Here is a 15,315-nt window from a genome sequence, read left to right as displayed (position 1 = left end):
AGATATTTGACAATTTTTTGAATTTTGTTTTTAAATTTGTGTAAAACAAATTAGAAAAAAAAATTTTTTTGTAGAAATTAAAAAAAAATAAAATTTCAATTTTCTAGTAACAATTTTAATGACAAATTTACTTGTTAAATAATTTTAAAAAATAGTCAAGTAACAGCAAACTTTAATGTCGTTATTTATGACACTGAAGTTAGCAGATGTCTAAAAATTTTTGATTTTTTTTTAATTGAATTCCAACTAAAAAGATATTTATAAAAAATCGCACTTATACTTTTTCAAGTTTTTAACATGTGATATTTATTTTTAATTGTTTAATTGAAACTATTTCGATAAAAAATTTCTAAAAATTTTGAACTGTCAGCGTGCTTCATTTTCATCAGTATCTTTATTTTTTGATATATTCTTAAATTTTTTTTTTTTTTTCGTAAAATTGTAATCAGTAAAAAATTTTATTATATGAAAATGAGTCATGTTTCTTTTGATAATTTTATTATTCACTATTTTACACGAGCTTTCAGAAATCATATGTATATATATACACACTGCCGAGGAACCAAGAATTTATAGATATTTAGACGGAATAAATTAATATTATATAAAGTAATATTATTTCATTGAGAAAAAGTTGTGGAAATTTAATTCAGCTGTAGTTTTGTGAATAATTTCTAACTTTAGAAGCCACAACACGGGGGTTATAACCATGTGTTTTCATTAAACTAACCTCAAAGACTGATGACGATTTTTTAAAATAGATAAATGACGTTATAATTACCTTGATAATTTACCTGAGACTATCAGATAAATATTGTATTATTTATTTAACGATTTTACTTGTTTCCAGAATTTAATTTAAAGCAACAGAATTATTAAAATAACTAAACGCCGGCGTGACACAATGCACATGTGTTTTGCTTTTGATCACACTAGTTGCTTGTAACGGGCAACGCCTGCACACATGACGAAAACAATGACACTGAAATTAGAAGACACTTGACGATTTTTTTATTTTTTGTAGAAAACACAGCATAGAAAATTATTTAAATAAGAAAAAGTGTTTTGCCGTGTCATAAAGTTTTGATTGAGACGGAGAAAGCAATAGACGCTTCTATCTCTCTCGCACGCATGTGAGCAACGAGTTTGCGCACGCGCGCCACGATGACCGTAGCTACAATGAGTAAGAGCGAAATAGCTGAATTTTCTGTCTCTTTCTGCAAAGGCGTAGGACTAAAACATAAATTACCTGTCTTTAATAAATTCTCTTACTTGAAGGTAAAAGTCTAAAAATATAAATGCTACACCAAAATTTATAAAAAAAATTTTAAATTCAATTAAAAAAAAATTTTTTTTAATATAAACCATTTTGAGCGAAATATTGAGGTAGATCCGTTTTCACCCCTTCAGTTTTAATAGAGAGGATCAAAAAAAAATTTTTTTCTTCTCTACGATTGTTGTTTATAATAAAAAAAAAAAAAATAAAAAAAAAAACTTTGGAAAAGTCCAATCTTTGTATTTTTTATTAAATTTTTATTTTTTAAACCCTTTATACCGTCCTAGGGGTAAAAGGATGCGTTTTAGGGAAAAAATGGTCAGAAAGTAGTAGCCCTAAAATTTTATGCTCTACAACTTTTATTTGAAACTTTTTTTAATATTTTCAAATTTAATCCAAAAATCGTATTTTGGGGTAGTTTTTCATTTTTTTTACCCTTTTCCCGGGGGTTGAAAATTTTTTTACTTTGCCTACAGTTTTCTACGCATTTTCCTGATTATTTCCATATAAATTTATTCGTATATGTAAAAAACCCGATTTCACGGTCTTTTTGACTGGACTATTCGATGATTGATATGATTTCATTGGTGTGACTTGGATTCCCAGCTGCTTGAGATGCCATGAGTAAACGAAGACGGTCAACTAGTTCATTTGGATCATCCCAGTAGACATAATCCATACGTCCTTTTTTTTTGCAATCATCAAATCAGGTAATCCTTTACTTCTTGATAAGTTTGCATTTTTAGCAAGAAAATCAGCAATATAATTATTGTACTTGACTGTCAAGTCTTCATAAAAACTACCATCTGGCTTATATTTTTTTCTATGAGTATTTGTCATTTTAATAATTTCGAGATATTTATTTTTATCATTCTGCGTGACTTTTGAATCATCCGGCGATTTTTCAAATAATAATTCCAATAAACCAGGAGTCACTGAGTAATTTTTATTTTTCATATTAATTTCAGTATCATCAAAAGTTATTTCAGAATCACCAATGTAAAAATCATTGTAACATCATAGTTGACTTAGCAGGGGTACTTGATGCAGCAGGAGATATTTGTGTTTCTTCCGGAGTCCCGCTTCTATCTTCAGAGATAATACTATCATAATTATTTGCATCATCAAGTTCTATATCATTATTTACCATCGAATTATTTTTTTTAACTTCTTCTTTGACTTCTTGTTTGATTTTAGATGATGCCACTAAACTCTGCAGAGGTGTAACAATAGGCTTGAACATTTCACACATTGTCTTCTCAGCTGTGTCTTTACCCAACTTGAGCATTCTGTGCTTCCGTCGGATAGCATCACTAGCCTGGGATATCTGATGTAAGACATCTCGTTGCTTTGAAAGTTCCTCAGTCTTCATGTTGATGCCTTAGAGTTCACTTAATCTCTGATGACTATTTATCAAGTACAAGTTAATTTATACTAATAAAACAGTCAAATTCTTTTCTATATCTTCCACTATGTAGCTCACTGTCTTTGTCAATCACTACAAAACCATATTTTCCATCATTCCAACATGCTGAACACAAGTCTTTGAATAAACTGTATGACATGTCAGTATTTACATGATCATCATACACATGTTTCAAGTTCATCTCATCTTGACGAAAGAGAACTATAAAATTTGCATTGTCGCGTATCAAATGTTTAAGGATACGTGTATAAGTCTGACAGAGATAAAAACTGTCAACATCTTTATGTCGACCCATACAAAAGTATGCTCTGATATGATCTTGTTTTTCACAAGCGACATCATCAAATATCATTATTGAGTTTGGTTTTGCATCTTCCGGTTTCAGTACTTCTTCGTGCTCGTTGAATGTAAAAAATCCAATACCTTCTATTGGTTTAAGTAGTGATTCTAAAAATTTATATTGCGGCTGGTTCAGAGATTTTGAGTAGAGATAGATATTATCAAATCTCAAGCCGTTGGGGTGTATGATGAGTGAAAGCAGAGCATTTGTTTTTCCACAATTTGATGGGCCACAAAATATAGCACGAACACTGTTTGGCAATAAAGCACCGTGTCATTTGACTTTTTTCACCCCCGTACCTTGAACAATTTGATCAAAATTTATTACTGGCAACTTGGCCTCTTGACTTTTAAACTCCATATTGATAGTTTGCGATCACAACATTAACTCACTCGGCGAGCTATAAGTACCAGGTTTTATATCATTTTGAGTTAGTCATGATACTGCTACTATGGAGAGCAGACGTGTAGAGACCAGTGGTAGAGGTTTCGTAAACAGTATAATCAATAAGCTACCATTTGAACTACATATACCTGGATACCAGTACTGTGGACCAGGCACAAAGCTAGTCAAGAGATTAGCTCGTAGAGATCCTGGAATTAATCCTCTGGATGCTGCGTGTAAAGAACACGATATCGCATACTCGTATAATCGTGAAAATATGGCGGCACGTCACGAGGCTGATCAAATACTTGCTGAGAAGGCGTGGCAACGTTATCAAGCAAAAGACGCTGGTATTGGTGAAAAAGCTACTGCGTGGAGTGTAAATAAAATCATGAAGATGAAAAAAAGATTCGGTATGGGGTTAAAGAAGAAAACAGCTGGCAAGAGAAAGTCTAGCAAGAGAAAAACTAGCAAGAGAAAGACTAGCAAGAGAAAGACCAGTGTGAAGAAACAAGTAGCACTAAGACAAGTTGCCACAGCTGCTAAAAAGTCCATGACTCCTGGAAGTGATCCAATTAAAACGGCGTTGAAAGGAGCTCGTCAGGCAGTTAAAAAATCTGGTGGGAAAAAAATATCAGGCTGCCACGAATTTTACCAGTTCCATCGAAAGTTGGTGGTGTACTACCATTTTTAATACCACTTTTTGCCGGCCTGAGTGCAACAGGAGCTTTGGCTGGAGGTGCAGCTGGTATATCAAAAGCTGTGAATGATGCAAGTGCTGCTAAAAATCGATTAGATGAGAGCAAACGACATAATTTGAAAATGGAACAAATATCCATGGGTAAAGGTTTATACTTGAGACCTTACAGACGTGGTATGAGCTTATACTTGAGACCATATCCAGCAGACAGAGGATGCAAGTCAAAAAACAAGTAAAGCTACCACATCGAGCACTCACAAACATCGATTTACTGAAATACGCTAAAGCTCTAAAAATTCCAAACTTTCGTGGTGTTTTTATGAGAAATGATTTACCTGAAACTGGACCAAGAAAAAATGAATCAGCTATTATTAATCTTGATGATAAACTTAGACCTGGTACTCATTGGGTTGCTTACAAGAAAAACAATGATAAAGTTGTTTACTTTGACAGTTTTGGTAATTTACAACCACCGCAAGATCTTATGGAATATCTCGATGTTGGTAGCGTAAAATATAATCACAAAAGATATCAGGATTTTGATACAATTATATGTGGACATTTGTGTCTCAAATTTCTCATTGGACAACTATAAATTGATGTGACTCTGTGTACAACACATTAGTCATGGCTGAGTCATTCACATTAACGCTGACGGGATCCACATCAGAGTTGGAGGCCAACTACTTCCCTCCAATAGAATTATCACCAACTAAAAATTATGTTCTGGGGCTTGTAGAGTTATTAACATTTAATTCAATACCCAATATTGATGTTGGTGCTAATAAATTCTATGTCTCTTATCCTGTGGATAATATTGATTTCGAAAAAATTGATACAAATAATATTGTTGAGAAAAAAGTTGTCAAGAGAAAAAGAGTTAAAAGAAATGCCACAATAATTACAAAGTTTAATGACAATGTCTCAGTAACTGAATATGACTCAGTGAGTGAAAATATAGAAGCTGGAAAATATGAAACTGTTGAAGAGAGAGTCTTGATAATACCAACAGGAAGTTACGAGATAACTGACATTGAAAAATATATCCAAGAGAAATTACGAAAACTCAGCATCAGCATCAAAGCCAATAATAATGAATTGAGAAGTGAAGTTAAGTGTGATCAATTTGTGAATTTTACACCTCAAGATTCTATTGGTGGACTACTGGGATTTACAAATCGAAAGCTAGCACCACATAAAACTCACTCATCAGATTTACCAGTGAAGATATTAAAACTCAATGCTCTGAGGGTTGAGTGCAACATCACATCAGGCGCTTATATAAATGAGCACAAAGTTCACACTATTCATGAATTTTTTCCAAGTGTACCACCGGGATATAAGATTGTTGAATTGCCATCTCACGTCATTTATCTGCCGATCACCGTACAAGAAATACAAAATCTCAGACTGAGAATTGTTGATCAACACGGAAAACTGGCTAATTTTAGAGGTGAGACGATAACCATAAGACTGCATATAAAGTCTACAAAATAATGGGTATCGTGTATGAGACAAAAAGTGGTGCTGGGTATAAAACGACAGCAACATGGTCGAGCAACATCAGTCACCGAGTACCTCACAAGGTGTTAACACATCAGAACGCTCAGTTTCTTCAGAGCCTAGGACTAAATTTACGTGGAAAATTAAGAAAATAGAAATTTATTTTTGTTGTTTGACGTGTACACGACCATGGCGGCAGAAATCTCAAATATTCAACGACAAATCATTTTTGATGAGTCGATTGCACACTATGAAGCACATGCTCATCTCCCGTATGCTTCATCAACATTCAACAACAGCGATGAAATAAGAATTGCTGTTCAACATCAAGATTTATGTCAACTTCCAAGTAAAAGTACACTGCATGTGTATGGAAAATTCACAAAGTCTGATGGTACAGCTGGAAGTGCAACTACTCACATGGTAAATATGACAGTATGTCATATGTTTGAAGAAATACGCCACGAGTTCAATGGTGTTGAGATTGATCGTAACAAAAATGTTGGCATCACAAGTCTCATGAAAGGATATACATCACTGAGTCCAGCTCAACAAAATACACTCGAGAACTCAGGCTGGATTATGGATGAAGCTGTTAACAAATTACACAATGACAATGGCTACTTTGATGTATCTATACGACTGAGTCTTTTGCTAGGATTTGCTAAAGATTACCATAAAGTTGTCATCAATGCAAAGCATGAATTGATTTTAATAAGATCAAATGCTGATTTGAATGCCTACGTTGTGGCTACACCTGCTGCTGGAGCTCATGCTGAAGCTGTTAAAATTACGCTGCAAAAAATCGAGTGGATTGTACCATATGTGACTATGGCTGATAAACAAAAAATTGAAACTTTGAATTATATTACAAGTGATCCAGCTATCTCAATCAGTTTCCGAGCTTGGGAGCTGTACGAGTATCCACTATCACCTAATACTTCGAAGCACATTTGGGCAGTTAAAACATCTACGCAGCTCGAGAAACCACGTTTTGTAATCCTTGGATTTCAAACAGCAAGAAAAAATGATGCAACGAAAAATGCCAGCGTATTTGATCACTGCAACATCAGAGATATAAAATTATTTTTAAACTCTCAGAGTTATCCTTATGGGAATTTAAACCTCAACATTGCAAACAATCAATATGCTCTGTTGTATGACATGTATATAAATTTCCAAATTTCATACTACAACAAAGAACCTGAGCCACTGTTGACGAAGAAGAAATTTTTGGAACAAGCACCACTGTATGTTATCGATTGCTCGAAACAAAACGAATCGATAAAATCTGGACCAGTGGACATTCGCCTGGAATTTGAATCTACAAATCAATTTCCTGCGCAGACATCAGCTTATTGCCTCATTATACATGATCGCATAGTCGAGTATAATCCTATAAGCAGCATCGTACGAAAACTAATATGAAGACTGTTCAATTAAGTCCAACGCCAACCATACATTACATGTATGTATGGAGATTTGCACACGAGCAAGCAAGAAGAGGCGAATGGGAACAAGCAGCAAGAGATCGAGAACGATTTAAACAAAGAATTAATAAATTAAATATAATTATTGAACCTGTTACGTCCAGACTATAATATAATTTCTTTATTTGCTTAATTTCCTAATTAATTTTATAACGTCTTCGACCACGGACTTCTCTTATTTTCCCGAGACAATTTTAATTGATTTTCTTAATTTATTATTTTATTAAATTTTATGTATAAGTAATTACTAATGGACTAGCGTCTATGACTAGATTCGACTGTTCCGGTGCGCGCGTCACTCGACCCACCTGGAAACTTCTAGAAGAATTCCGGCTACCTGTCTGGAAATATTTTATACACGCAATGGCTCCGGCTACCTGCCTGAAGTTAATTAATTACAAAATCTTATAATTATCCGAATTTAATTTATTAATTTACTTTTGCAATTAATTTAATTCGCGAGGATTTTCTTTAGGCGCGACGATATTAACGTATGCCAAGTATTTAATAAAATTTTCCGGCTTCCCGCCTGGAATAAATTTTATAAATACCTCAACAATTAATTCTCCAGCTCTCTCGTCGTCGTCTCTGTCCGGGTTCTGTCTAGTTAATTGTCCTTGTTCTCGTTGGTCTCACTGGGTTCCGTCTCTCTTTCTCTCTTTACTCTCCTTTCTTTCCTTCTCTTTACTCTCCTTTAACCTGTTTCAATCAGACGCAATTAGTAATGTTTATATAAAATACCGGCTAACTGCCTGGTATTTATTATTAATAATCGGGATTTTTATCGCTTGGTTCCACAATAGACTCAAGCTAATAATTAATTAATTACCTGTTTAATTAATTTAACAGCGTCTGTTATGGCGTCGGTTGTCTCGTCACCTTGTCTCCACCTCTCTATTCGGACGTCCCGATGGTTAATGCCCGATTCTCGTTCCAGTCCCCGTTTTTAATTGCTCGCCCACTCTTGACTATAGTTGTCCTTTTTCCACTCCTACTTAACTCTAGGTGGGGTCGACGGTCGAGCAAGTGAAATTTCCATTTCCGGACGACGAGTCGCTACCTACCCGGAATACCCGAAATGGTAATGTCGCTTGACCGACAGTGCGCATAATAGATTTTATTTTAAACTTAATTGAACGCGGTAAATACAAATTTACCCCGTTACAATATCCTCGAATTCGATTTGGGCATCGTGGTGACACTCATCAATGCATACATGAAGTCTATAAAAGTTAATAAATAAATAATTATAGATAAATTAATAGAAAAATAATAATTTTTTTGTTTTTTTAATAATAATTCTTACATACTTTGAACCTTGAGGACCCATTTTTATGATTTTCGAAGTATACGTAATTATAGTTTTTCCGTTTTTTCACTAATTTCAAATAGATTCTGTGATAAATCTCTTTTTTCAGCACAGCCTGGACACGATACTCCTCGCGCACTTTCAATAATTTCAAGATTTTTAGCAAACGCAATTACATCATTGATAAATTTTCCAATATCCTCAGGAGGCACGTCACCAAATAAGGATTCAATAATATCGTCGAGGTTATCGGTGTATGGCCGGTTATGTAAGAGAAAAATTCTTTCACTTTCACTGAATTTTTTATCCATTAGCACAAGCTGTTAACCAGAACGTTTCTCGATGTAGACTGACTGCTGTGAGCTTTCGAGCTCAACGCTCAGCTCAGTATCCCCACTCTAGACCGAAAACAAGTTCAGACTTGTTGGATGATGTCACCTACTACGCAGTTAGAAATAGAACAAAGGAAAAAACCAGTTAAGACTTGTTGGATGACGTCATCTACTACGCAGTAGCAAAAAAAAGAGGAGAGAGAAACCAAACCACTAGATGGCATGGCTTCTCGCAAGTGCTCGTACTAAACCTAGTTTGAATATATCAAACATTGGTCAGAAAGTAAATTGGCCCCGTGATGACGCTCAAAATATACACGAGGCGCCATCTATCATAACACGAGCTCAAAATGACGGACATGCGCTCAAAAGGGTCCTAGATAAGCTCAAAAGTGAGCTCAGACGGTAAGAAGACGGCCAAATAACGTCAATTAGCATCAAAATGATGTCAAAAAGGCCCGAGATAAGCACAATTAGCATCAAATGATGTCAACTGGACCTAGATAAGCACACCAACAGCCGGCATGTCATCAATAGTCAATAAGTTACCCTCAGCCGGTACATTATCATAAATCGATAACTTACCATCCGTCGGTACAACAGAAAATGCCTATCTTACCCCTGGTGGGCCAGAACTCTCCTTGCCTATCTACTAGAATCGACAAATACCGATTTCAATTTTAATTGTTTTGAGCCCTTGGGGAGCAATTCCCTTTCTTTAACTTATACTTGCGATTCTTTTTTTTCTCACACATATAGGAAAAGAAACGATTTCAAATTATAAAAACAGGATCTATAGTAGATAATATGATAAATTTATATACTAATTGATTATTGAAATTCTTATTGTCAAAGAAAAAAAAAAAAAAAAACCCTCGAAATAAAATTTTGACGCATTTTTTTTTTACGAGAAATAACTTTTAAAATAATCCCATTCAAATTATTGCGATTATTTTTTTTCTTTTCACATTTTATTTTTCAATGAATAAAAATAATACATTGTTATATTATTCATATAAAAAGAAAACAATTTCTATAAAATTTATATAAAAAGAATCGGTATAGATATCCTAGTAAATACGTTTCAGAGTGAACGTGATCAATATATAGACATGAAAAAATGTAGAAACAAAATTGACAAAATATTATAAATAACGTCAATATAATTATGTAATAATACTTAAGGAATTATTGTGTAGTTCCTTTATCTTTGTAAAATGTTGATAAATTTAAGCGTATTATACATATGTATATATATATTCAAAATAAGTTAAATGAAAACCGTATATAAGACTTTATAAGTATTAATGTGTAGAATGTTTATCGTCGACATATTATCCTCGTGCTTTTAATCCATTATATTTTTTTTAAAAAAGAAAAAAAATCTGCCGTCTTTGAATTCAAATTTATATGTCGTTTATTAAAAACAAAATATAATTATCAAAATCAATAGGTTTCTCTTCTTGTTTCTCTCTCCTTTTTTTTTTCTCTTCTTAAACAAGGCGTGAGAAGAAGGAGCCCAAAAGATTTTGGACATTATGAAATATCTCCTCAACGAGACCTAATTCTCCTGGGTAATAACAGGGCCGGTTGTACTCCTCGAGCGTTATCCGGGCCCTGGAATATTGGTATACACGCGATTCGTGGACGCCTTCGAGGAAGGTGTAAAGGTCGCTAAAAGCAGCCGGAAGGCCGATGGAGATCTCAACTTTATCCATTAACTCCAGGGCTACTAAGGGAGGATAACAGCCCTCACATAGCATACCTAAGACTGCTACGAGCTGTCGTTTAGCCTGAAAAAGAAAAGGGGGTGCGTCAAAGGATTGAAACAAAAATAAAAAGGCGGGATAGGTAAAATACTTACATCCCTCGGAAGACGGAGAACGCGGTGATTGAAATATCTCATAGATACGAAGTCCAGCATGTTGTAACGAGTTGTCTGGAAAGAGAATTTTTTTAGTAAAGCATATTTATTTATTTCAAAAAAAAAAAAAAATTTTTTTCTTTACCATCAGAAACGAAAAAAAAAAAAAAGAAAAGTGAAATTGGGGATATAAAAAAATAAAGAGAGGGGGAAAAATTTTTTTTTGGGAATACTAAGCGAAATAAAGAGAAGGAAGGCATTTTTTTTCTCTATTCCAAACCTGAAATAAACCTTTCTTTTTCCCTCCTCAAGAATAATCCTAATTTTGACTATTTAAAATTTAGTTTACAACGACAAACCCGAAGTATTGAAAAAAACTTAAACTTGGAAAAAAAAAAGCAAAAAAAAAGGAGAGGTGAGAAATAATATTAAAAAAAAAAAATCTGGGCGTCGGTTGACCCTGCGGGCCAGCCCCAAAACTTCCCGCTGTTTTCGACCTCAAAGAGCTCGAAAACATTAGTGTAGATATATTTTCGAGCTCTTCGAGCTCGAAAATGCTATCACATGCAATTGTTTTTTTACGATCTTTCCAAGCTCTAACAAGTTACCTGTCATGCTGAAGTTTGAAAATTTAAGAATCGAAAATCATCAATGAAGCGGTTTTTAAAATTTAGTTCCTGATTATGTTCAGTAAAATAAGTGTATTGAGGCAGAAATCAATGTCAGGGATCAAAATCAAGATTTAAATAAGTTTTGACTCATGTAAGAAAAAATAAAATATGAAATATCCGATAAAAATATTAAAAACTACGTTTTATCGATTTTTTTGTTGATAATATGATTTAAACTAAAAACCAAGTTCGATGACATTATATGATCAGAAGAAACCATAAAAAAGATGAGTTGGTATGATGTCAGGCACATTTTAGTACGTTATATTATGATTTATCCGAAAAAAATAACATAAAATGTTATTTTTTTAACATTTCAACGCCGATATCTTTCGAAATAATCAATCGATTTTGATAGTTGACGTGGCAATCGGCGCGTTTTATTGAATTCTAGAGTTGATTAAAATTTGAAATCGATCGCGTCAGTCGTTTCGAAAATATTTAGAAAAAACCGTTTTTCACCATTTCTTTCTCCCGCGATAACTCTCGAACGAATTATCTGATTTTGATGTTTGAGATGGCAATCGACGCGTTTTATTGAATACTAGAGCTGATTAGATTTTGATGTCGATCGTATAAGTCGTTTTCGAGAAATCAATAAAAAACTAAAAAAAAAATTTTTTTTTGTCGTAATTCGCAAATATTTTCGAGTCTATTCTATCAAATAATCTGAAAATTTCAGGAAAGTTGATGGCTAACAAGCTCTTTCGATTGCCACCTCAACCGTCCAAATCGATTTATTAGTTCAAAAGTTACAAAGAGTTTACATACATACACACACACACACATACATACACACACACACACACACACACACATACACACACTCGGACATCATTCTGAAAATAGTCAGAATAGCTTCTTAGGACCTCAAAACGTCGACATCTGATGAAAACTCGATTTTCGAAAATCGGGGTGAAAACAATAACTTCCCGAAATTTTTGAAAATCGTCGATTTTCTTAGCGGGAAGTTAAAAAATCCGAGCTTTTCAATTTGTAGGCATCCGATTGTAGTCTAAGAAGTCCAAACCTTATTAAATACATATGTATATAAAAAAAAAGGAGGAGAGAAACAGAAACAGAAAATATGAAGGAAAGTATTACCTTGTATAATAATTTTCGATACCTAACACCCAATATTGCACTAATATTATCGTCAGAGCACAGCAAGTAATTTTGCACCAGCACTACACTTTTGAAAAAAAAAAAAAAAAAACACTTTAAAGTTTTGCACCCTAATGGATTTCGAAAAAAAAAGGGGGAATGTATATTACGTGAATTTTTTTTTTAACCTCGATGTAATGACAAGGAGAGTTGAAGGCCGAATGAAGTCATTTTTCTGACTTCGGAATTAAGTAATGGATATGCCTATGAAAGATAAGGGGATTATGCAACGGGAGATAAAACTAAATAAAATAATTGGAAGAAAAAATAAATTAATGAAATAAAATTTTTTCTTTTCAGCAGAACAAATCATTTTTAGATTAAAATTAAGTAAAAATTACATAAAAATGATCATAGTCACGAGAGATCTTTTTTTTCTATCTTCCCTCTCTTTTTCTTTCAAATTTAAAAAAAAAAAAAAAAGTAGTAATTATTTTTACGAAGGATTGTAAATGGAAATTACGATCCAGACAGTAGAAGTTGAAAATTTTTTTTCTGAGAATAGCGAAATTACAGTCATGGAATTATAAAAAAAAAAAATGTAAATTATTTAATTATTGTAACGCGAATAAACATGGTAAAATTGGATATTGGAACAAATTGATGAAATATTGAGGTAACCTTTTAACCGACAGAGGAAAAAGAGGGAACGTTCTATGCATGCGGGATCCAGCGATCACTCATACCATCCGATAAGTACTAGTCCTATAAGTAACTTCCCCTCCAATATACATGATAGTGTCGGCGAAATCGAAGCAACTATTCGATTGTTCACAATCGAATAGAATCGACTGAAGACAATCGATTATATAATTAATCGTTTCTGAACAATCGATTATTGACATAATTGAGAAAAAAAAACCCGAATTTTCTTTCTCTCAACTTTATAGTTGCAAAATCGATAGCTTAACAATCGATTGTGTAAAATCGATTTTATAATTTTGTTTTGTTCAAAAAAAAAAGAATATGGGTCCAAAATCGAAAATTTTAAATTATTAATATTTACTTTATTTGACAGTCGATTATTTGCTCTCTTTCGTCTAGCAGTAAAATTAATTTGTTAATTCTTTAACATATTTTATTTATAAGAATATTTGTTAACTAAAAACTTTCATTATTAGAGAAACTTTAGCACTAGAAAATAATCTTAGGCCGTTTATGGTTATAAGCCTATTTTCTTTTCTTTAAGCTATTCAATATTCTTTTAAATAGTTTTCTCTTTAGAATTTGCTGTACCTCATTTAAAGCTAAACCTTTCAGTTTAAAATTTTAACTACTATCGTAAATTTAGGGATTGAGTATCCTTGAGTTTATTTTTTATTATCTTTTTATTGCATCGGACGACGAATATTTTTCTAATCTATGAGGAAATTTTTTCTGTCAACCATGTGCATAACAGCTGTTTTCTAACTTACTCTCTCTCTACCTTCAAATTATTTCTTTACGCCTACAATTTTCAACTACCAATAATTTCGCACAAATAACGTTACCACATCTATCGACCCTTTCCTCTTTTCCTCAAATTGTAACCTCTGACTATATCACTTAAAACAAAATACGACAGTCAGTCATCTACTCACAAGACAACTATATCATCCATTTATCAACTATCTATCTATCGACAATATATCGACTATCTATCTATCGACAATATATCAACTATCTATCTATCGACAATTTATCAATTATCTATCAATCAATAATTATTTTTAACATGCCAAAAAAGTGTGTAATTTTACATTATTAATTAGTATTTGTCAATAAATCATTAAGAGTGAAAATTACTAATGTGTCTTCAAAAACAACAATTCAATTGAAATATCCTCACTCCAGTAAATTGTAGTAAGGAAATAAACATGCTCACAACTTTAAAGTTGCACAATCGACCATCCAACAATGTATTTTGAAAAATCGATTTCGAAATTTTATTTTAAAGTTAAATATCATCGCGTATAAATATAAGTTTGTACTTCGAAGAATGAAATTTTCATATAGTCATTTATATTTAAAATAATAACAAAAATTAATATTTTTTTGTGAAAAATCGATTATCTCATCGCAACTTTAAAGTTGTAGAATCGTTTAAATAAAAATCGATTGTTAAAATCGATTATTTTTTTTTTTAATTTTTCAAATAGCGTAAAATTTTGATCTATAAAATTATAAATAGATATCGAACTTTAATCATTTCGCTTAAGTTGTTTATTATTTGTTTGCCTGTATTAGTCAAAAAAAAAATCTTTATAATGTTTGAGTTAATTGTTGTGCAAACTATAAAAATAAAAATAAACTATCAATGACAGTAATAACTTTTAAATAATTTTTTTTTAGTTTCAAAATTATTGTCTTACAATTATAATTATAACTATTGTATTTTGGATTTTTGAATAAAAAAAAAGATATTAAAAGAAATAATGAGCGGCTGCTTCCAGATTTTAAGCAGTGAGAAATTGTAACTCAATCAATTTTTCGTAGTAAACCATTAATGATATGGTTGAATTTCTGAATGCTTGTTAACTCGCAATTAATTCTCTTACAATTATCTTATAATCATAATATTCTAGGGCTTGGAGTTAAAAAGTTAGGGAATGATAAGAATCACCTGCTTTTGGGTTTCGGGCGACGTAGGATGTAATTGAAAATTTTTTTTTTTAACAAATTATGAATCTTAAGAGTAATTTTTTTTTGATACTTTCACGTCGATAATTACTTACCGTTTAATTATTTTAATAGTTATCAAATCCTAAAAACCTTAGAGGAAAATTAAGGAAAAACAGCGAGTGTTCGTGTTGGATTCAAAAAAAAAAAAAAAAAATTTTTTTTCTCTGAAACTTATTTTCTTTTAACCTCACAGAT

General features: G+C 32.4%; 2 protein-coding genes across 6 annotated transcripts; one reads left to right on the top strand and one right to left on the bottom strand.

The window, feature by feature from the left end:
* Nucleotides 1–5,818: 5,818 nt before the first annotated feature.
* Nucleotides 5,819–7,057, top strand: LOC103574313 (uncharacterized). The gene has a single exon (XM_008553726.3). It carries the CDS (start codon nt 5,819–5,821, stop codon nt 7,055–7,057), a length of 1,239 nt encoding a protein of 412 aa, XP_008551948.3.
* A 3,182-nt stretch (nt 7,058–10,239) lies between these two features.
* LOC103571826 (uncharacterized) lies at nt 10,240–14,026 on the bottom strand. Of its 5 annotated transcripts, none has more exons than XR_001345135.2 (4): nt 13,875–14,015; nt 12,400–12,487; nt 10,625–10,699; nt 10,240–10,553 (listed from the first exon to the last, which is right to left on the bottom strand). XR_001345135.2 is itself a non-coding variant. In XM_053739974.1 (4 exons), exons 1-4 carry the CDS (start codon nt 13,952–13,954, stop codon nt 10,254–10,256), a joined length of 468 nt encoding a protein of 155 aa, XP_053595949.1. In that variant the 5' UTR covers nt 13,955–14,021; the 3' UTR covers nt 10,240–10,253. The 5 variants fall into 5 exon arrangements, 2 of the variants coding, with proteins under 2 accessions (XP_053595949.1, XP_053595950.1); XM_053739974.1 differs by having other exon boundaries at nt 13,950–14,021; XM_053739975.1 differs by having other exon boundaries at nt 12,400–12,482.
* Nucleotides 14,027–15,315: the final 1,289 nt, after the last annotated feature.

This window comes from Microplitis demolitor, chromosome 6, assembly GCF_026212275.2.
Source record: "Microplitis demolitor isolate Queensland-Clemson2020A chromosome 6, iyMicDemo2.1a, whole genome shotgun sequence".
Classification (NCBI taxonomy): Eukaryota; Metazoa; Arthropoda; class Insecta; order Hymenoptera; family Braconidae; genus Microplitis; species Microplitis demolitor.
Note: the sequence above shows the minus strand (reverse complement) of the source record. Positions and strands in the feature narration are given on the sequence as shown.

Coding starts and splice junctions, on each gene's coding strand:
- LOC103574313 (XM_008553726.3), top strand. CDS start 5,819: ATGGCGGCAGAAATCTCAAATATTCAACGACAAATCATTTTTGATGAG.
- LOC103571826 (XM_053739974.1), bottom strand. Junction 10,700..12,399: donor ATCGAAAATTATTATACAAG/GTAATACTTTCC, acceptor TTCTCTTTCCAG/ACAACTCGTTACAACATGCT. Junction 10,554..10,624: donor TTCTCCGTCTTCCGAGGGAT/GTAAGTATTTTA, acceptor TTTCTTTTTCAG/GCTAAACGACAGCTCGTAGC.